The following is a 21,962-nucleotide window of genomic DNA, read 5'->3' on the forward strand; positions in this document are numbered from 1 at the left end:
CCTGTGGGAAGATTCCATTTGAAAACGGGTAGACTGGCCATAAAGCACATGGTCAGCAGCAATGCTTAGGTATGTGGCATTCAAATGATGCTCAGTTGGTATTGAGGGGCCTAATGTGTGACAAGAAACCCTTTTCCCCACCTCATTACACCACCACCACCACCACCAGCCTGCACTGTTGATACAAGGCAGATTGGATCCATGACTTTTTTGACTAAATCTGGTCCGTTTATGACTAAATCGGACCCTACCATCTTCTTATCACAGCTGAAATTGAGATTTGTTTGAGCAGGTGACGTTTTTCCAGTCTTCAGTTGTGCAGTTTTGGTTATCATGCGCCCATGTAGTTTTATCTTCCTGTTCTTTGCTGACTAGAGTGGAACCCTGTCTTCTGCTGGAGCCCATCTGCTTCAAGGTTCCAGGCGTTGTGCGTTCAGAGGTGTCCTTCTACACACCACTGTTGTGAGTTGCAGCTGCATGATTTGCTGTTTGGAAGAGCGGGCTATTTGTGTTAGTGAGCAGGTGTACCTAATGAAGTGTCCTCTGAGTGTATATCGTGTGTGTGTGTGTGTGTGTGTGTGTGTTTCGACATTTAGACATAAAACATACAGGACACTTGCTTAAGTTACTGTCATGCTATGGTAAAATATGTCTAAAAAATAAAAAATGTTGTTTTGATATTTTACTTGTAATGGGCATGTTGATTAGTCTGTGGGGCTAAACAAATTTTTTTGTACAGCTGTCTGCAATAGATCACAAATGATGGGACACCATTAGTAAAAGCAAAAGCTGAGACAGAAATTTTCAGAAAACGGTTTATTCATATACTAAATATAAATGAAAGACTGTACTCATGTAAACTATACAATAGATATAATACAGTCTTCATCAATACTCTGCTTTCAGTCATATTGTTTTTTAATGCCTTGTTGTTTAAATGTGTGATACAATGTGTAGCTTCCAATAAATGTAAAAGGAAGCCACTGATAGTAAAAATAAATTTAAACATTGTCAAATTTGGAGTTTAAAAGATGGGATTGAATTAACTGTGCAAGCCTACCCTGTATTTATTTCCTCACTGGTCTTTACATTGATAATAGGCAATAAATTATCATTATCATATAAACGGAATCCTGAAAATAAAGCAAAAACCATGCAGTAAAATCCATAAAATCCAAAATTATGTATCCTAATATGCTTTTTTAAAATGTCAATTGTATGTAAATCACCTTTGCTGCGATCAGTTCAGAAATTCACAATTATGTTCATTTGTGAATAGATAAAATAGTCTGCACTATATTTATAAAACATCAAATAAATAGTTAAGATGAGGTATAAAAAACAACATTTGGTACCATGTTTAATTCCCCTGGCATAATGCCAGCCACACTCAGTTTAATGTGAAAAAAGTATAATAAAAAGTAATTTTTAGTTGTTAGTGTTTTAGGGTTAGCGCTGTGTTAACTGTCTGCAGTCCGTTATTTCATGTTTTCCTCACTGGGTAGGGTTAGTCACTCTCCCCAACAGAAGGATGGCATCCGAGTTGCCCTCCACGATGGTAAACAGGAAGGGCCTGTTTACTGTGAGCTTCAGGGCAGGTCCTGCATTCTGGGTCCTGTCCAGGTCTTCAGATCCATCTCCAGACATTTCCAATGTCACCTTGTTCAGTACCTGCAAATCCCAAATTTATTTTTGAAATGGAGGGAAGGTAATGTGGTGTTTTGGTTTTCAGACTGGGTTTGAAACCCAAAGCAAGGTGTTTAGATGAACAATGCATTACCTAATAACATTTATTCTGAAAAGAGTGTGATCTTAATTGAAATATTTCTTGACTCATACATAACCAGGCTTGGACAAAAAGTCCAAAAAAAAGTTATTTGTTACAAAATACTTCCCAGGAATATACCTGCAAACTCAAAATGAGTTGTATACATTTGAAATCATACATGCAAATACATATTTTAAGTCCAAATATTTCAAATAATGCCCATCCCTATTTATAATAAGGAAGAAATAGGAATAAAACATTCTTGAATTAAAATCTATTCTTAAAATGCATAAAAGAAAAGTAACTCAAACTGAGGTCAGGAATGTTTTGGAAATGATGCTGTAGGTATGATGAAAACCGTTTAGCTCTTAAGGGTGTCTCACCTGGTCAACAGTGAAGTTTTCTTTGGTGCTGAGTCTCTGGAAACTAGCACCTCTGCCCAGCAAATCTGGAAGCTTCATATGAGAGAGAGTGACCTTGAGGTCATTCACAGTGTCAATGGAAAACTTGGGGACGGACAACTTCAGGAGTCTGCAGGTAACAGAAAAAAAACATTATCATATTTTGTAACATTGACATCCCATTAAATGTTCAATTATTAACAAGCACTATAGAAAATATCCATGAAAACTTATATCAGCTGATGAAACTTGGGTTTGACATAAACATGCCAAACTAAATATGAATATGGGAATTACTAGATGTAATGTAGCATACCCTATGACAGTTTCTCTATCAACACTAGTATTAAAATATGAATGTAATGCTTAAAAATGTTGCATGTCATGCTCATCAAATTTTATTATAGGTCTTTGTTTGGGTCTTTTCATTGAAAGCGTTACAAAACACATGTAATTAAATTCTGTGTCGTTTCGACTAGTTCTGCTGCCAGAGTGATTAATAAGATCCAGCAGTGGTCTTACCCTTCCTTCAGGTGTTGATGCCATGTGGAGATGAGAGTGGTTGACAGTTTAGCCTCTATGTGATCAAGATGAGTCCCCTCATGGGGCAGCACCAGAAGCATGTAGGTCTTCTTGCTCAAGGGAAGTTTGACAACGGCGCACTTCCCGCCTTTGTCATTTAGATAATTGTAGTTTCCAGTGTGCGTCATCAGGGGCACCTTAATACTGGTTTTTTCATCGACCCAGAACTCCTGTAGGGAAGTGACCTCGGGTTGGAATGCATTTCCCCAGTTCCCTGAAAAGTATAAAAACGTGCATTAAATTCTCGACTGTGTGCATACAGAAGGTTTTTGCCTACTTGCTTATTGGGATACCACTGTACCAGATGCAAGGCCTGCAAAGCAAAAGGGATCAAGATCCCTCCTTATTTCCTGAGATATGTTGGTCAGAGTAAACTCCTTACCCTTGAAATGAATGGAGCTGGCAAACAGGAGATCTGAGGAAGGTCTGATGTCTTTGAACAGGTGCTTGATTTTCCCTGAGGACATCGTCTGAATAAAGGAGTTTACCCTGGCTTCAGCCTCCTGGGGCTTTGAGAAATCCACTGCTCGGATGTAGGAGGCATCTGATAAATCTTGGGTGCCCAGGGCAAAGTCCTCTGACAAGTCTGCCTTTCTGCTGACAAAGGTCCATGTCACTGTCCTGAGTTCATCCTCTGTCCCTTTGGCTAAGGAGCTGATGTCATGAAGGGTTTGGAGCACCTTGTGTCCGTCAAACAGGGAAACACATTTTTCTGAATCCGTCTCTTTGACCAGCCCCAAGAACTGCTGGAGGTTCTTGGCAGTATGCTTGGAGGCCCCAAGGTAGAAGTTAACTAGTGTTCCGAAGGTGTTGACGGGCGAGAACAGGGTGTTTGTGGTCTTCTGTTTCTTTAAGGCTTGGTAAAGCCTCAGGCCGAGGGAATTTTGTAGGCTGGCAAGAACTGAGATATGTTGGGTGATGCTTTGCTTCCTGCTCTCCACGCCTTTTTGCGTGTGGATGTCAGGCTCTATGCTGTCCTGTGGTTCTATGTGAATTAGTTCAACTGTCTTCAAGGGCTTCTCAACTTGGGCCTCTACAGTCTCGCAACTGACATTGTCCAAGGCAAACAGGCCAAAGGGGTGTACATACACACGGTTGGTCACGACAGAGGAGAGCCATATAATCAGGATAAAATAACTCAATAGTTTATGCATTTTTATCTTTGTATTTCAGGCTTCTTAAGAAAATCTGCAAGTAGAAACAAAATATTTGTATTGATTTTGTCCTCTCAAAATCTCTCATCTATTTCACAATAGATGGATCAAAAATGCAATGATAAAATTAACAAACCCAGTATCTTCAATAAATCACGTTGCCTGTCTGGTTGTTTTATCTTTTAGTCGTAGCCTAGTAGCAAATTCTGGAACAATGTACTGTTGTTTTTCTAGCCAAATGATCAATACAGTATATCAATTGCTTATAAATTAAATAATTTACTTGATGGCACTAATTACTAGATGTGAATGACTAATTTTCTTCTGAAAATAAAACCAGTATTTCCACTGCTGAACATAATATTATGTATAACTGACATAACTGACTTTGATCTGACTCACTGTCCTGCCTTTTTCAGCCATGAAAAAAAAGGTCTTCTCTACCATTTCCAAGGCAAATGTGAAAGGTACAGTATGAGTGGTAACTGTGAGCCTACATTCATAAAAATTACATTCAGGTCCATTGTTAGGAACATTACCACAGGAATGTGCTTCACCTATTTCAAGAATGAAACCATTCTGCTTGCAAAGACTTTTTTTATACTAACTTGAATCTTTATTATTCTAACATTTCTAGAAAGCAAATCATTGGGTAAAATACACTGAAAAAAATAAATAGCAACATGTTATTAGCAAATAAATTATGTTTAATTACACACTGAAGAATATGGAATTTTCAGAACTACCATTCATTTAAAATTTTAAACTTCAGCTTAAGTATCTTTAAAATAAATATGCAGGTATACAGAAATTTATCAAGAATATTGTTCATAGCAGTGTTGTTATTGCAATATTTCAAAGACTGAAACAGTCTGGACAACTGAACATTATAGTTGTATAATTGACACCAATACTGAAATTACATCATCTTGTATTATACATTCCTTTGGTTCACATTATCTGAAATATTTGACTGAATGTTGTGCAGTTTAATTTATCAAGCTACCTTTCATAAATGTATATATGACTATATGTTAGAAGTATGTGCTTACCGTAGATGTGATTCCTGTGCTGTGAAGTCCACGATGGGCTCTCTGTCTGTTTTAAAGGCAGGATACCCTTGTAGTTTTCCTCTGAAGTTACTCATTAACTTAAGTCATGAATCACTGGTGTTTCTGTGACAATATGTTCTCTGGGTGCTTTTGTGTTGATGTCTTCATAAATAAACAGTTTGGGAAACCGGCCCCCATGCCCTCTCCAGAACACTTGCCAGATGTGAAAGGGAAAAGAGGTGATTAATGGTATCAGTGATAGGAAATGTCCAAAGAATAACAAACAGCAAAAAAGCAACAAGCAACAAGTACTTTAGTACCCACAACTTTCACCAAAAGATATTGTTGTCATTTTCTTTATTTTGCTGAGTTATTTTTGTGTAAATATTTAATACAAGAAGTGATTTAATTGCCATGCACTTATTAACTCTTATTTAAACAAATCTTAACATTCACTAGGCCTGTTATTGATTTTTTCTGTTTGATGTTATATGTATCAGTATATGTATTATTATATGTATTTTCATGTTGTATGTATTATTCCTTTTAAGTGCCTTTATTTTGGGGAGTTTCTAATGTCTTCAAAAGTGTACAGCTTAGCTCAAGAGTTTTCATTACTATGTAGTGCTTTGTAAATATAGATATATATCGAATTATGGTTTTATAAAGGTAGTTTTTATGTCTAGTGGCAAACATTACTTTCCATTCATTTTCATTTCATTCATTTAATTTGGTGCATCATCATCCTCAATAGGATTAATGTAGGCCAATCCCTTCATTTAAAAGTAAATATTTTAAATTAAATGTGATTTCTGTGTTTCAACTTGCTTCATTCCTATTTATTTATGTTTGGGGAACGAGTTGCAGTGGTGTATTATTATTTATCCTGGAAATCTCACCATCATAATAAAAATTCAAAGTCAAAGTTAGCCTGGAGAAAAATTCTAATCTGAGAGTGTAATGTTATTTGATTTGATTTAATGTTATGTTATTTAAGTGTTAATGTTTCTTAATTGTTCAGCTGTTTTTTAAGTGTATGTATTTATAAGAATGGGGTATGTTGCTAGATCTTTGCTAATTTACTATTGGCCATCTAACCACAGATTACCATTAGTTAAGTAGCTAGTGACCTACAGCTCTATTGCTAGCCAGGTAGAGCCTATTAGAATGCATTTGTTTCCCAGCCAAAGGCATAATTTATGGTGGAGTTGGGGGGTTACAACCCCCTTCCAGTATTACAAAACAGGCCGAATAAACCCAGCAAATAAATGAGCATGATAGTGAGAAAAATAAGATGGGGATTTCTTGTTGTGATTGGGATATACTGATCAACAGCCTGAAGAATTTTCTCCTTAAAATTCACCAGAAATCATTTCACAGCTGTTCTTGCCCGTGAAGCAAGACCCCAGACCTGCCATCAGGGTTGCAGTTCTTGGAGTCCATGCATCACCCCATATTCAAACTAAACTTACACCCTACAGTAGTCGCCAGCTGATTATTACAATTCAATGCAGTTTTTTTCCAGTAAATACAGGGCTTACAGGCACATCTCAACTTGAAACTGAAATGAATGTAATGTTATACATTTGCGATTTGAGAATATTTCAAAACGCAGAATACACAGGCAGTAAAATGTCCAAGATAATTAAAATAATTAAATTAATTAAAACAATTCAATAATACAACAGAGCATGTACAGTACAGTACAGTCCAATAGGGATCATATGTATCCTGTAAGAGTTGATTTACTGTAACACTGAACATTTTCCTGTGTCTGCTTTTCATCGATAGCATGGTCTACCTCAAAATCAACATTTAGATGGCTTTTAATGGCTGTAATTTATGAGACCTCATGTTACCATATGTTTTTTCTGGAATTAATCCACCGTTTAAGCTTAGTTCTCACTGTTTCACTTTTTGCTCATTATACTGCAGTTTTGGCAATCTTGTTCCTCCCACAGATCTAGACTGAACATTTCCCCTGTTTGTGTGCTGCATGACCATCGTCACCAGTGATGGTGAGTCTTACTTACGGCATTCCAGGCTGTTGAGATATTCACCGGAAAACAAGGGAATCTAAACGCATACCTTCGTCAATTCTGGGGCTGCGGTTGTGGGAGCTGTCTGGCTAAGGGGACGGGCATGGAACTTTTCTCAGGAGGCCAAACCTGTTCTGCTACACAGTAGGTGTGGTCCTGTCAGCCGACCTGGTCCACCGGCCTGACAGATAGAAACAGAGGAGCAGGTGAACACTAAGCAGATTGCCTGTTGCCTTTTGTGCCATTTCAAACCATTTTGTCCTCAAAAAGAGTGTAAAGATGCCTACCAGTGTGTCCGGTGGAGGCCAACCTAAGAAGGTGATCAGCTGTCAGTCAAATGGCAAAACATTTGAGGAGCTGCGACAGGAATGCCTACAAAAGAATGTGCTGTTTGAGGACCCTGACTTCCCTGCACACGACTCATCCCTTTTCTACAGTGAGAGTGTCCCCATCGATTTTAAATGGAAGCGACCCGGGGTATGTACAGCGACGCAAATGAGCAGCCTACATATATAATAATGAAAATGGTGGAAATGTCTGTACCTTGCTAATATTTGCAAAGCGGTGTATTCAGCGTCATAAACAAAACTACCGGTAACCTATTCTGTTCATGAGAAATGTACAGTAGCCAAATTTTGTGGATTAGCGAACCGCATTTAAAGTCTATTTTCATTGTACAGACATTCAACAATATCTATATTTCAGTTATATTAACTGCATATGAAGGCTAGCAAACAGCATGCATCTCATCTGGAATATCAACTGTCAATATGTTTATCTAATATGAGTAGAATGTTTTAAGTGGGTGCTCAGAATAAAACTCACACTGTTTCCATTGAGTTTCAGCACAAAGACTTGACAATCAACTTTAGTACGTCCAATGAATAGAATAGCCAGAAATACTCTATAGTAGTATGGCCTGCATAGAACTTGGGGGACAGAACTAAAGCACACATTAACAGTCATTGCATAAACAGGTGGCCCAGGATAATATTTAGATAGGTGTAGCCCACCCCAGCCCACCCATCCCTACATGGTTGAATGAAAAAATAACTATTACTGTTTAATACAGTCCTTCCACTGACTGGCCAGTACTTTAAATCCTGTCTTATTAAGACTTTTGCAAAAACCTGTTCAACAGGAAATGGCTGAATTCAGTCACACATTAAAAAATGTAAAATACAACTTAATAAAGAGGCATGAGAGTAAAAAGAGATGCTTTCAGTTTTGTAGCGCAAAAATATTAAATTACATTACATGGAGAATTATATAATTTATTACTAACTGCTGGAACACAGCATCTGCTGATAAAATGACTACATTTAAAGGATTGATCATTGTTAAAGAAACATTTTAGCTTAACTGTTCCAGCCTGTGGCATTTTAATAATATAACAAATTGAAAACAAATACAGTATGTTGTGTTTTGTTAAGTGTTTATCTATTGACCAGCTTTATACAGAACAAAATTTTCTCTCGAACACGACCAGAGTGGGTGTAACTATTTATATCAGGATTTTAAATGCTGTAGCAATCTGTCAGAATTTCTGATAGTTTAGATCAATTTTATACAAGATAGGGTGCCATTCATTCAGACAAAAGCATCTTTGCCTCTGACTGAGTGGATGTTTTATTTAATCTGATTCAGTTTTCATTTATTCTGTGAAAAATGGCAAGTTATCAGTAGAACCAGGTAAATGCTGTAAGAAGACCCTTGGATAGCAGTGCTGTGTAGCGGCTAAAGTTTTGAATGTTTGAATACTTTGGTAGAAACCGAAGGAGGCATTCCTGTTCCTTACAATGAGGCCCTTAACCTGAATTGCCAATGTAAGATACACATCCCTAAATGTATTTTGTGTAAATGTATCATGTGTTAAAAAAATACATGTAATTCAACGAATAAGGGCATCTGGAAAGCACATACATATCTATGGTTAATAATTTGTTTTCATATCCATGTTTCCCTTGAATGACCCCACTACAAATATTGTATGTTTTTGTTCTGGGGAAACATTGTAACACACATTATTGGCACATATCGTTTAAAACCTCATTAAAACCTCATTAATGTGCCCCTTTCTCTCAGGGGAATTTTGAAATCTAACAAAATTCTGTTAATGCTTCATGTTTACTACCAACAGGTAAATTAAGGTTTTTAGTACTGGCATTTTCTCTGTGTTTTTTCTAATTCCCATATGGGTGTTCCCTGAAGTGATCACCTCGTTACCTGCTTGCCTGGTTTCTGCATGCACTGTTTCCTTGCCTGAGCAACATGGCTGCTGATTAAACCTTCAAGAATGTGAACACACCCTCAAATTCTGTAGAGACACCTCCTCACTGTCCCTAACAAAACCTGTTTCCATTTGTGCTGTTGGTCTCTGCCATTCAAAACAAAGCAAAAATATGTCTGCAGCCAACTACAATCACATACTGAGTTAACCCATTCAGGGTCGTCATATGTCATCTCCTTTTAACTGGGTGAGAAATTTTGATAATGACTGTGGGAGAATGTCTCAAAATCCTTTCAGTAACCAAATAGTTAAAGCCACATAAACTGTTTAAACCTTGCAGCAAAACACTTACCTATCAATGCTTTTCTGAAGTCTTTCAGAAAAGGTTCAGTTCGGTTAGGTTGAACAAGGGAGAGTGAGGTTGATAGATCTGTTGCCAGATTCCTCGAATAGTTTTTTTTAGTGTGTGGAATGATGCAAAAATTCTACCATTCAAGTTTTTAGTTGTATCTGAGGGTGTGGTCAGAATGCTGCACAGGTGAGGTGGATACGGCTGCCGTCCAACTATGACACAGTATTGTTTATATTAGAAATAGGGTGTGTAAAACCTGTCTCTTCCACTCCCTTGAAAGTAGGCATGAACCAAATCCAGTTTCTATCATTACATACAGCCTGAGTTTCTTGCATAATTTTGAGTTATGTCTGTAAAAGAAATTCCACTGCCACCTTCAGGTACAAAAATAAATAAATACTGCCACTGTGCCTAATACACCCAGCATGCTTTTGGTGCTTGTGTGTTTGGAGTGAGGAGTGAGGAGAAATGTGTGTGATGTACTGTTTGCCAAAACAATGTCTCTTCAAAAATTATGATGCTTATTAATTGTGTCTGCTTCTAGGAAATCTGTCCGGACCCAAAATTCATCCTGGGTGGAGCTAGTCGGACAGATATCTGCCAAGGACAGCTCGGTCAGTTTACATGTCCTCAATATATACATTCAGTGAAACAAAATTATCTTGATTTAGATGTGCTTACAGATAGGCAAATGTCTAATAACAGATATAAATGTAAGTTATGTAATTATATTAACATAATGATTATAATGCCTGTTTTTCCAATTGCAATTATTGCCATATTCACTTGTTATTCAATAAAAGAAGGAGTTGAATGTCATAAAGTATGTTTTATGAATTCAGATATTTTAAAAGAAAATTGAAATGCCCTTTTAACAAACAGTATTTCACTTTGTATTAACGTGTGACGCTGATAATAATTGTTTACACTGTAGTAGTTTCAGTATCCATACTCAAGCAATAATTCACAGTGGGAGCTGAAAACCTGCTACTCTCTAAGGCACTCATGCTTGAATGAATAAATGCTCCATCTGCCAGTACATTTGGCTCAAACTGTGCTGCACTGCGTTTTACCCCAGGTGACTGCTGGTTGCTGGCAGCCATTGCTTCTTTGACTCTTCATGAGGAATCACTGACCAGAGTGGTGCCTCATGACCAGAGTTTTAAAGACAGATATGCTGGGATTTTTCACTTCCAGGTAGTGTTGATGTTGCACTGGCATACAATAATCCAACACAGCAAAGATACACTGCACATCCCATTTTCATGTGATAACATGTATTGAACTTATTTCTCCCATTTAATGTTTTTTCCTGTACTATATATGACCAAAGCTTTAGGATTTTATGTAATCACAGGTTACCATGTTAGACTGCTGTATATGATTCTTTGAATACTAGGGACCAATGCAGTACCCATCCACTAATTGTATATGTAGTAAAATAATTTATAACCCATTATACAAGGCTGCAACTCAGAACAAAACTATAATATGTATATTATTTACAAAGTTAAATTCCCAGGGAATGGTCAAAAACACATAATTACAAGATTGATATAGACAATATCCTGCTGTCTCATTCCTTCACTCACCAGTCCTATGCTTGGAAGGGATGCTATATAGCTGGTTTTTACTTGTTTGCCATTCCCATTTCTCCCAAAAAGGACACATTACTTATCCTCATCCTTCCCATTGGTGCAGAGGCCAGACTTCTGAAATTAGGAACACACAGTCCACAGTGCTCATCCTTGTGGGGAATTGTCATTTGAGCGATTGGATTTAGTATGTGTATTATTTCAGTGTGGTGCATGTGAACATAGAAGGAATTCAGACAATGGAGCGAGCATTAATGTGGCACATACTTGTAGTTCTGGCAGCACAACCAGTGGCTGGACGTGGTTGTGGATGACAGGCTGCCCGCGGTACGAAACCGGCTGGTGTTTGTCCACTCGGCTGATAACGACGAGTTCTGGAGCGCCCTTCTGGAGAAGGCCTACGCCAAGTGAGACACTTTTTTATCACCACAAATTAAACAAATAGGTGCGTAAAGCTTAATTTTGTATGCTAGTTCCCAGACAAACTGTTTTTGGATGCTTTGCCATCCAATTTTTTTTGGACAGACTTCACGGGAGCTATGAGGCACTGAAGGGAGGCAGCACCTTGGAGGCCATGGAGGATTTCACCGGGGGCGTGGGTGAAATGTATGAGACAAAGAGTGCCCCTGATAACCTCTTCCAAATTCTCAAAAAGGCTTCTGATCGAGGGTCTATGCTGGGCTGCTCCATTGACGTAAGTATTTTGAATTAAACCCCATACATTTGCTAAGATGATCGTTCACCAACCACACATGTAGCTGAAACCCAGAGGTGGAAAATCCAGGTTCAGAAAGTAAAAATCCTTCCCAATATTTTGTTCCAGTCACCTGCATTTGCTAATCAACACAACTCTTCAGCCAAGAGGTATAGAGAGAATCAGTGAAATCAGCTGGCTGAGTTCATGGATGGAACAAACACATGGCAGGACTTTTACTTCCTGACCCCTGGACTTTCCACCTCTGCTGAAACCTCAGAGTTGCATGGAAATGCCTCCTTAATTTGTCCTTGATGTGTTTGTTAAGCACAGTAACCTACCCAGCATCTGTTTCTCTCCAGATCACCAGCTCTGCAGAATCTGAGGCACGCACGACCACAGGTTTGGTGAAAGGACATGCCTACTCCATCACAGGCCTAGAGGAGGTACAGAACAACAGTAGAAACCTCTAACTGCTTTTGTGTTCATTCTAGTCACTGAAATGAGGAATTAACAGAACTTTGATTTGATGTTGTGCTGATGTTGATGTAAGGTTCATCCGATGCTTTGCTGATGTTGGGCGGACATTGATCTGATATTGCACTGATGTTCAGGAGACATTGGTCTGACGTTGTGCAGGTGTGTATGGGATACTGATGTGATGTTGTGTGGCAGGTGAATTACAGAGGAAAGAAGATCAAGCTCATTCGAGTCAGGAACCCTTGGGGACAGGTGGAGTGGAATGGGCCCTGGAGTGATGAGTAGGTGTCACAAGTCTCCCCGATGGTCCTGTTAGTCCTCCCAGTCCTTTACAGACCTTTATAGCTATGTCATCTCTCCCACAGCTCCAAAGAGTGGAGCATGATTGACAGCGCAGAGAAGAACCGGATCCTGCGGCAGTCGGATGACGGAGAATTCTGGTAAATATACGTTTTATATTTCCTAATCAGAATCAAAAAAAGTAGAGGCTGAACTTTGGTGCCCAGTCTACTTCATCTAAGTTATGTTTGACCTTTTGAAAGTGGGATGTGTAGCTCTCTTGAAATGACATCTGGCCTTTCTTTTACACTTCCAAATGCAGAAAACCCCGGGGCACGAAAGTCATTCCCATTAGAATTAACCTGTTGGCATATTTTTGGCCTTTTCTTTCAAAAAGCTGCAAATTTTGTATCAGAGTCACAATCATTGTGTTTGCCAATAATGTGAAAGTCTTGGATTATTTTCCCTAAATCCAACCAAGAGAAATAAGGAAATAACTGCATTGTTGAACTTGAGCCATGCGTCTTTATGTTACCTTGAGTATTGTCAGTTTTTTAAAATTTGTTTAAAAACAGGTGGCACTTTAAGACAAGAATAATGTTTTCTTCCTTGGAGTATCTCCCTTTGTTTGCCATGCATGACAGGCGCAAGAGACAACACTCATAAACGATTACTATTTCAGGATGGAGTTTGAGGACTTCAAGGCCAATTACGACAAGATTGAGATCTGCAACCTGACCCCAGACTCTCTGACAGACAGCACAGCGCGAAAGTGGGAGGTGTCCATGCTCGAGGGGAGCTGGATCCGTGGGTCGACGGCAGGGGGCTGCCGCAACTTTATTGGTGAGGATTAGGCAGGCAATGTGGAGACTGACATCAGACCAATGCGACTGATTGGCGAAACCAAAACTTACTGAACCATTTTTATTGTATTTATTTAGAAAACCCAATATGAAATGAACCGAAAATGTAATTGTTACGACATTGGTGCATTTCAGTGGAATTTTCAAGAGGAAATCTCCCTTGCAAGATCCATTTATTCATGCAAATTGTGATTGACCCTTTTCATGGATTTTTTAAATACAATCATCATAATAATATCAATGAAAAGGAGAGAGAGAGATTTAAAGGAAGACGGCACAACTTGTGTGTTACATACCAAAAAAACTGGTTACATATGAGACCAAAACGTTATTGTGGGAAATATTTGTGTAAGCAATGATCATTCTTGCCTGGTCTGTACTCCAGATACCTTTTGGACCAACCCACAGTTCAAACTGAAACTGGAAGATGCAGATGATGATGACGATCAGTGCAGCGTCATTGTGGCCCTGATGCAGAAGAACAGACGCAAGCTGCGCTGTGAAGGTCTTGACCTGGAGGCCATCGGATTTGCAATCTATCAAGTAAACTGTCTCAATCAATTCACAAGATGAGAATTATGGAGGGTAGGGCAGGGTACGCTTCCAGAACACCAGAGCCACAGGTTATGGTTCAGACCTGCCGCGATCTGGAAACGCATCTCTTCAGACTGTAGCTGGACTAACTGTCACTACTCTACAGGAAACTCCCAATCTAGGATTGCTTTTATCATTTGAATACTTATAATTTGTTCCTGTAGCACTTTCATGTTACACTTGTACCTCCATCCAGCACTTGTATTGGACTTGTATCATTATTTGATGTTGTAGCTTGTTGTCATGCCTCCTAGTTTGACATACCATAACTTTCTGACCAAGCCTATGCTTGCTGTGTGAACTGGACTTAATGAATTCATGGCTATGAATAACTGTTTCATAAAATGAGTATTGTGTGTTATCGGACCTGTGTTTTGTAGTTGTTCCAATGACCTTAGGTATGCACTTATTATATGTTACTTTGGATAAAAGCATCTGCCAAATAAATGTAATGTAATCTTATGCTGCCCCCTGGTGGTAAATACTTCTCAGACACCATTGTTTGTTCTTTCAGTCATCAATGTGGAGAATTAGGAGCCACAGTGATTGATGGCAGTGTTCATAATGTGCTGTAGTATAGGTTAACGTTTTAATGGCATTATGGAAAGAAGGAATGACGGTAAAACAAACTGCCAAAGTAATTACCATTACAAAAGTTAGAGGGCTGTGCACTTAATTTCTAAAGTTCCACACCCCCCCACCTCCCTCTGTAGGCCCCTAATGATGAGGATCACCTGGATAAAGATTTCTTCCGATACAATGGCTCACAAGCCAGGAGCAGGACGTACATCAACATGCGGGAGATCTCTGAGCGCTTCGAGCTTCCCCCGGGGAACTACCTCCTGGTGCCAACTACCTTCCAACCGCATCACGAGGCAGACTTCATGCTGAGGATCTTCTCTGAAACAAAGGCTGACACTCAGTACGTCAGCGCCTCTGTCGCACCTTTTCAGTACCCCTATTGAATGTGCCGTAATCGCCATGCTCTGTTCCTTGAATGGAATAAATGATATATCTCAACTTCAGTTCAGTTTTTGGTTTTCTCAACAGGGAGATGGGAAACACAATTGATGCAGACCTGCCAGATGTAAGTACTGTAGAGTCAAAACAGAACATAAATGACTTTAGAACAAAACATTTAGAAACATAAGAACTTTTATTTAAAAATGTTTATTTTAAAGTGATTAATGTGATCTGGAAATAAGGATCAAACTGATTTTAAAATGCAAGCCCCAAGTGAACGTTTTGAAGTTAACTCTGAAAGAACAATTTACCAATGAACGCTGTGATCCGCAGCCTCCCGCACCCAACCCACCTGAGCAGGAGACCAATGAGGAGAAAGGACTGAGGCGGCTCTTCGAGCAGATCGCTGGCTCAGTAAGATAAGGGGAGGGAGGTCCACTAACAGGTTTCATGGCCATCAAATTTTCAAGATCTCTTCTAGCAGTGTAACACTGCACTGTCTCCAACTAATAAATTAATAAACAAAAATATAATTAAATATTGTTATGATCATTGAATTATTGTCTATATCAGTGGTTTTCAACCTCAGTCCTGGGGGACCACTGCATGCTGGTTTTTGTTCCAACCGCAACTGCAATCCCAGAATTTTAACAAGCTGTTAATTTTTCTTAATTAGGTGCTTTTCATGTTACAGGGATTATTGACCTTCTTAAGCCATATTATGTCAGATATAGCTATACATGCCTTGGATAATAAAAGTCCCATATTCACAGCACCCCAACAAACTGTCAAAAAAATCCACTGATTAAAATGGTTTAAAAAGTGTTACAAAATCTACCATTTGGATCTTCATAAAATCATGATTTTTAACCAGACAGTGAATTAACTGAACTGTAGTCCACACCTATTTAAAAACACACATGCACGTATCCTTGTTGTTTATGGAAAGAACAATATGTAGTGATTATCCTTTTGGGTCCTTCATGTGTGGGTTAGGGTTAAGTCTTTCTATTGTATGTGCTGACAAATAGATCTCTGTGTTCTGTTCAGGATCAGGCAATCAGTGCCAGAGAGCTTCAGCAAGTTCTGAATGGAGTGCTGATGAGAAGTAAGTGTCCCTCTGCTCTATTCGTGACCAATAAATATGAGATACACTATGTATATGGATTACAGGTATGTCTGCGTAATTACATATGAATATGTCTGGAACTTACTCAAATACATTATCTCTGTATTTCTACAGGGAAGGAGATCAAGTTTGATGGCGTTAGTCTGAATACCTGTCACAGCATCATTAACCTGATGGACGTATCCTTTTCAAATGTTTGGCCCTGGACAATTCCAGTTAAATAAGTTTAACAATCCATAATACAAAAGTTTTGTCTTTAACCTACTTGTGGGATTGCCAGTCAGATTTGACTGGTCAGGCAAAAGTCATGTGACCAGGTATTGGATAGACAAGGGTTGAACAAAATAATGGAAACACCTAAATCTATATGAAAACCAAGTCGCTCATACTGAGTAGAACTGTCCTTCATCTTTAGAACAGCTTCATTCATTCTTGAAATGCTGTCAAGTTCTGAACTGTGTTTAATGGGATATTGGACCGTTTTTTAAGGAAAAAAGAAAAGCATGCGTCTTTGTGCAACCTTGGATGCAAGCAGTTTCTGAATGGCAACTTTTGAAGCTTGTGACGTACAGCTTCTGGTGAGACTGGTCACAGAGATGTAGATTCATTTCTCTTGTCATTTTTGTGGCCATCAATTAGGGGTGTTTAGCAACTATCCTGTTAAGTTTGTCTTTCCTTGTCAGAGAGCTTTCACTTGCAACTGTTTCTCTTTGCCAATACCTTGCCACCTGAAATTATTTTACAGGTTTTGTGACAGATGCACCAGCAATTTCTCTATGGAGCTCGATTAGTTATCTCATGTTGCTTTGGTAACTCACGGGTTTGTCTGACCTCTTTTACAGTATACGGTAGCTGACAAATTCTGCTAATTGCCATTCAGTTTAATAGACTCACCTGTGTAGCTCCCTTTGTAATTGTGACTTATTTCCTCAGTGTTAAAGTCCTGTATTATATGATGTTTGTATTTTGTCCAACACCTTTACTGCATATCAAACTGTCAAACCCTACATGCCAGCCAGATCCCTCCGTTCTGCTACCTCAGGACGCCTAGCACCTCCTTGGACCGGTACTTCTCTCTAGGGGTTTCGTCATACTTGTTCCTGGTTATGGTTATACACTTTGTTGTACGTCGCTCTGGATAAGAGCGTCTGCCAAATGCCTGTAATGTAATGTAATATCAAAACTTTCAGTACAAATGTTATTCAAATTGGAAAGAAAAATATTATTGGCTTTGGACAAGGAAAAGACCAGATACATCTTCGATATGTGAAAAGATATTGTATTTGGGTCCCTTCATAATACCTACCTAAACACAGCCTGAGCACCGCATAATAAGGAGCTTGGAAAGACATGTATGCTTAATTTAGATACTTCAGGCTTCACACCCTGTTCAATTGACAATCCGTCTGTAAGTCTGAGGTTTTTTCTACTATATTTCCAGAATTGTTTTATGATGACGTTTCTGTTCTTACTGATCAGATTAATTATTTGGTGCACTCTGGAATGAGAGTTTGCCTTGACTCAATAAATATAGGTTGACAATTCTGGGATGTTGGACTTTCAGGAGTTCAAGGTTTTGTGGGATAAACTGAAGAAATGGATTGTAAGTATGAGTGAAAAGTGACAATCACAGCAAATACTATGATTGAATTAAATAATTCATACAATATCAATGCATGGCAGCAATGACATTCATGGTTTGTCTGCATGTGCCACCCAAATGACCAAACAGGCCTACGTGCATCCATAGGCCTAAATTTATATATTGTATTTCCTTTTGAAAAAAGCTTGCATTCAAAGTACTCCATTTTAAATTCACTGTACGTGATTATTCTTCAATAATCAAAAAAATCTAAAAAATTAGTTTCACAGTTACGAGTATGAAAGCACATATGAAATGATCCTGTTTTTTGTTATTGCTTTTTGCAGATGCTGTTCCTGTCCTATGACACAGACAAGTCTGGACGCATGTCTTCTTATGAGCTGCGCCTCGCTCTGAAAGCGGCAGGTAAATCAAACAGGCATCAAGGCTAGGTCCTAAATGCATTGTGCCATTGCGTCTATGGAATAAACAAGAATAAAAATCATGTTTGTTCAGCAAAGCAGATGGATGGATATTGCCGCCTTATTTTTAAAAAGAAATTTAAAAAGAAATGACAGCATCTGGGTTAAAGATTAAAAATTATCGCTTATATTAAAGATTGTATTGTGAAATTAACATTCATGTACTGTTAGATTATTGTAAAACAATTTTTTTATTATATGCTACATGTATGTACTTTTTTATTTATTATGAATGTAAAAAAAATTTCATCATTACCCAAGCAGGTTTAAACCATTATTCTCTCCCTCAAATTATTATATTTTTTTATTTTTGTTGCATATTCTTTGTAATGCTATCCTTTTCTTATATTTGTTTGTTCTTGAAAAATCAATAAACAGTTGTTAACAAAAAAAATATTGAACATTGACCAGGTAATCGAAAAGTGTATATGATTAAATGGAATGTATTTTGTATGTATTCTAAAGTACACATGCTGTCTGTCTTAACAACAGGAATTCAACTCAACAACAAGCTGCTGCAGTTGGTGTGCCTGAGGTTTGCTGACTCCAACTACAACATCGACTTTGACGACTACCTGACCTGCATTGTGCGCCTGGAGAACATGTTTAGTGAGTGTCACTTCATACTTCATTTCCCAAACTTCCTATCCCCATGATGCAATTAAGGTGTGCATGCTTTCCCTGCGTATTCAAATGTGGAGTTAAAATATTTTTAACATGAGACAGAAGAACTGCAAGTGCATGTGGAGTATGTGTAGTATGAATTTCAGTGAAAAGCGTGTTATTCATGAGGTTTTTCAGGTCAACCTGCAACGCACCTCAACTTCTGATTGAGGCTTTTAAATTCATAAAGGGGATCAACAAAGTGAACTACAAGAGATTCTTCAGGTTGAGTTCTGTTAGTAGAACAAGGGGACATAAATGGAAATTAACAAAAGGTAGATTCCATACAAACATTAGAAAGAATTTTTTCACACAGGATTTTCAAGACTACGCTTCATACAGTGTTAGATACTATCTAATCTGTAGGAAATCAGAGCACTAATTTAGTTTAGAAAATGGCGAGCATTGTTGGGCTGAACGGCCTGTTCTCGTCATTTTATTATGTTATGTTATGTTCTCAAACAACCCAGCAGCGGATTCCAAACCACAGACTATTTTACTGACAGATTAAATCCTCTATCCATACAGGGGTTTTCCAAGCCGTGGACCAGGCCAAAACAGGAGTGGCTACCATGGATTTCCAACAGGTATTCCTGACATGTGCTCTCCTTATATTCCCTCTACACATTACAGTGGCACATAGTTTAACTTTAACAAGTATTGGCTGTGATCTGATTGTTTGCAATTTGGTTTAGCTATTTTCCGATTTTATCAGGTAATGTGAGATAGATAAATTCTGTGCTGGGTAATGAATTTAATGTGATCAATTTTTATTTTTTTCAAAAGTTCCTGTTTTGGACCATGAATGTCTGAAGAACCTTCAGAGGAAATCAGAAGATTAGAAAGGAAACTCATATGGCAGAAGCACTCAAATGGATTAATAAAGAAGGATTCAAATGATTTAAAAAAAGAAGGCTATAATGTCTATATCTGCTGATTTAGTGTAATGCTCCTGAACTGAAACCAAAGCACAACCCTCAGATTTCCTCTTCAAATGTTAATACATTATGTATACTGAATTTTCCTCAGTTCTCTTACTTTGAAAGTTCTTTTCTGGGTTCTTATTCTTGGTGTATTACTGTATATTAACTGTACCATTGTTGCAAGTTTGACATAAAAGGTATGCCTTGTCACAATTTTACAATAAAGGCAAAACTGGTTAATTCAGCGAATGGCTATGAGATGGAAGGAAACTGCAAATCTATAATTATCCATATAATGCTAGAGTTGCATAAAGCTAAATTTTGACCGGAATGTACAGTTTTCAAGTTTTTTTTCCAGCTAAGACCACGGATTCTTAACTGGTTTAAAATGGGTTTTCAACACTTCTGGCTGGTCAAATCTGAGCTGGTTACAGCTGGTTAAGCTGGCAGAGTAAGCTGTTGGCCCCCCGCTGTCTGCACAAGGTCAGAGAAGGTCAGAAAGTGTGATTCCTCGCCAAGACGACTGACAAAAATTTGCCAGCTAGCTTTGAAAATGAAATACTCGAGTAGGACAGTAAAATAATATATTTTAATAATATATTTTACTGTACTGCTGTAAGTTACAATTGTGATTGCAAGATTTACCAATTTGTCACACACACATTACATTTGTATTAATATATTGCACATAATATATGCAATATATTATTGCTACTTTCATTGTTTTTGCATTATTAAAAAAAAAAAAATCATTTATTTAACCAGGGGAGGTTTAATGAAAACAGGTTTCTCTTTTTCAAGTATGCCTTGGGAGAGAGAGAGGGAGAGAACAGTTGGGTAGGGGTAGCCAGAAAGAGAGAACAGTGGTTAAGCCCCTGGAGCAGTAGATTGGGTTACAGACGCTCCTCAAGCACCCAATGGCAGAGTTCTTTCTGGTAGAGGCCCAACTTTATCTCTCCAGATACTAGTCAGCATCCCTATATGCCCACCAGGGGCTCGAACCAACAACTCCACAGTTGCCAGTCAAACATCCCACCACTAGGGAACCCTGTTGAATTGCTGTTGCCCCTGGCCCATATTGAATGGAAGTCAGTTTTCTCCTGCTCTTCTTCTTACTCTAACTGGTCTTCTGATCTCTCCATCTCTGCCTCAGTCCTCATTTGATAAGTCTAGATCAGATTCACCCTCAACTGTCCTCTCTAACCCTCAACTGCCCTATCCTATCTATCACTGAGCTCCACCCCATTGTGTGCAGAAGGTGGAAAATATTGTCAGTCAGTCCCACTATCCTCAGCTGAGGACACTATATTTAAGCAATTTCAGTAAGGGACAGACCTGGAGGATCTTGCATTTAAGCTTTTGTGCTCATTTATTATGGGGAAAGCACTGAAAGCAACAAGCCCAAGATTGCAGGAACTGAATGTAAACGCCGGCTGTACGTCTTTCTTATACATAGCCTGCGTCCCATAGGCAAATACATGGTACAAATTAAGTGTGCCATTACTGGTTAGTTGCACATAGCACAGAAGTGGCGTATTGACGATACACAAGCTATGGCAGCTAGCTAACTTGCCAGCCACTATTACACTACCCCCTTAAAAAATGGGCAATGGACATGTTTACCATACCATACCATTACATGTTGCAGGCCTGCTTTACCACAGTCCCTCTTTTGTGTGCCAAGTACTGAGTTGCAGCAAAAGCTGGTGGAGAATGGTGACTGCAGGCCATTTCTGTGGAATGGCGACTTCTGACCTGTGCTTAGCTGCAGCAGCTGCTGCTCGGGGTGCTGGGTCCCCCTGTATGGCACTAAGTGATCTGCATCCAAGACCACCTCCCACCAGCAAAGCTGAAGCCAGACTCAGTACACCACACCAGAAGTGCTGAAGGACCGTGTAGGGGCCCTGCCAGTTACTAACTTTGGCAACCAGCCCTTCGGTCGGCACGGGGTAAAATACCCAGATTGCGTCCACTGGCTGAAACACCTGACTGGAGCAGTGCAGGTCGTAGTTTCTCTTTTGCTGCACCCCTGCACTGCTGACGTGCTCCCTCACCAGCTGGTGTACATGGGCCAGGCGGTCCTGCAGCTTCATTGACTTCATTGACCTATGCATCTGAACGTTCTCTACAACTTTGC

General features: G+C 38.8%; 2 protein-coding genes and 1 long non-coding RNA gene across 3 annotated transcripts; 1 reads left to right on the top strand and 2 right to left on the bottom strand.

Annotated features, from left to right (window-relative positions):
- Positions 1-801: 801 nt before the first annotated feature.
- agt (angiotensinogen) lies at positions 802-5,105 on the bottom strand. The gene is made up of 5 exons (XM_035406630.1): positions 4,958-5,105; positions 3,134-3,939; positions 2,692-2,965; positions 2,152-2,299; positions 802-1,671 (listed from the first exon to the last, which is right to left on the bottom strand). Exons 2-5 carry the CDS (start codon positions 3,903-3,905, stop codon positions 1,495-1,497), a joined length of 1,371 nt encoding a protein of 456 aa, XP_035262521.1. The 5' UTR covers positions 3,906-3,939; positions 4,958-5,105; the 3' UTR covers positions 802-1,494.
- A 1,892-nt stretch (positions 5,106-6,997) lies between these two features.
- Positions 6,998-20,065, top strand: capn9 (calpain 9). The gene is made up of 20 exons (XM_035406629.1): positions 6,998-7,473; positions 10,123-10,192; positions 10,657-10,775; positions 11,447-11,580; positions 11,699-11,867; positions 12,230-12,313; positions 12,543-12,628; positions 12,713-12,787; positions 13,309-13,469; positions 13,875-14,032; positions 14,797-15,005; positions 15,134-15,170; positions 15,380-15,460; positions 16,097-16,154; positions 16,290-16,354; positions 17,710-17,778; positions 18,105-18,183; positions 18,732-18,848; positions 19,431-19,489; positions 19,689-20,065. Exons 1-20 carry the CDS (start codon positions 7,276-7,278, stop codon positions 19,713-19,715), a joined length of 2,055 nt encoding a protein of 684 aa, XP_035262520.1. The 5' UTR covers positions 6,998-7,275; the 3' UTR covers positions 19,716-20,065.
- On the bottom strand, positions 7,291-12,536 carry LOC118221505. The gene is made up of 4 exons (XR_004764122.1): positions 12,209-12,536; positions 11,441-11,571; positions 11,171-11,290; positions 7,291-7,368 (listed from the first exon to the last, which is right to left on the bottom strand). It is a non-coding gene; the product is annotated as an uncharacterized LOC118221505 (long non-coding RNA).
- Positions 20,066-21,962: the final 1,897 nt, after the last annotated feature.

The sequence above is a fragment of the Anguilla anguilla genome, chromosome 2, assembly GCF_013347855.1.
Source record: "Anguilla anguilla isolate fAngAng1 chromosome 2, fAngAng1.pri, whole genome shotgun sequence".
NCBI classification, from domain to species: Eukaryota; Metazoa; Chordata; class Actinopteri; order Anguilliformes; family Anguillidae; genus Anguilla; species Anguilla anguilla.

Bases quoted from the DNA above. Each gene is read 5' to 3' on its own strand.
- agt (XM_035406630.1), bottom strand. From the start codon at position 3,905: ATGCATAAACTATTGAGTTATTTTATCCTGATTATATGGCTCTCCTCT. The intron at 2,966-3,133 runs GTAAGGAGTTTA...TATACTTTTCAG, and splicing joins CAGCTCCATTCATTTCAAGG to GGAACTGGGGAAATGCATTC. The intron at 2,300-2,691 runs GTAAGACCACTG...TGTTACCTGCAG, and splicing joins CATCAACACCTGAAGGAAGG to ACTCCTGAAGTTGTCCGTCC.
- capn9 (XM_035406629.1), top strand. From the start codon at position 7,276: ATGCCTACCAGTGTGTCCGGTGGAGGCCAACCTAAGAAGGTGATCAGC. The intron at 15,006-15,133 runs GTACGTCAGCGC...TTTTCTCAACAG, and splicing joins GAAACAAAGGCTGACACTCA to GGAGATGGGAAACACAATTG. The intron at 15,461-16,096 runs GTAAGATAAGGG...TGTTCTGTTCAG, and splicing joins TCGAGCAGATCGCTGGCTCA to GATCAGGCAATCAGTGCCAG.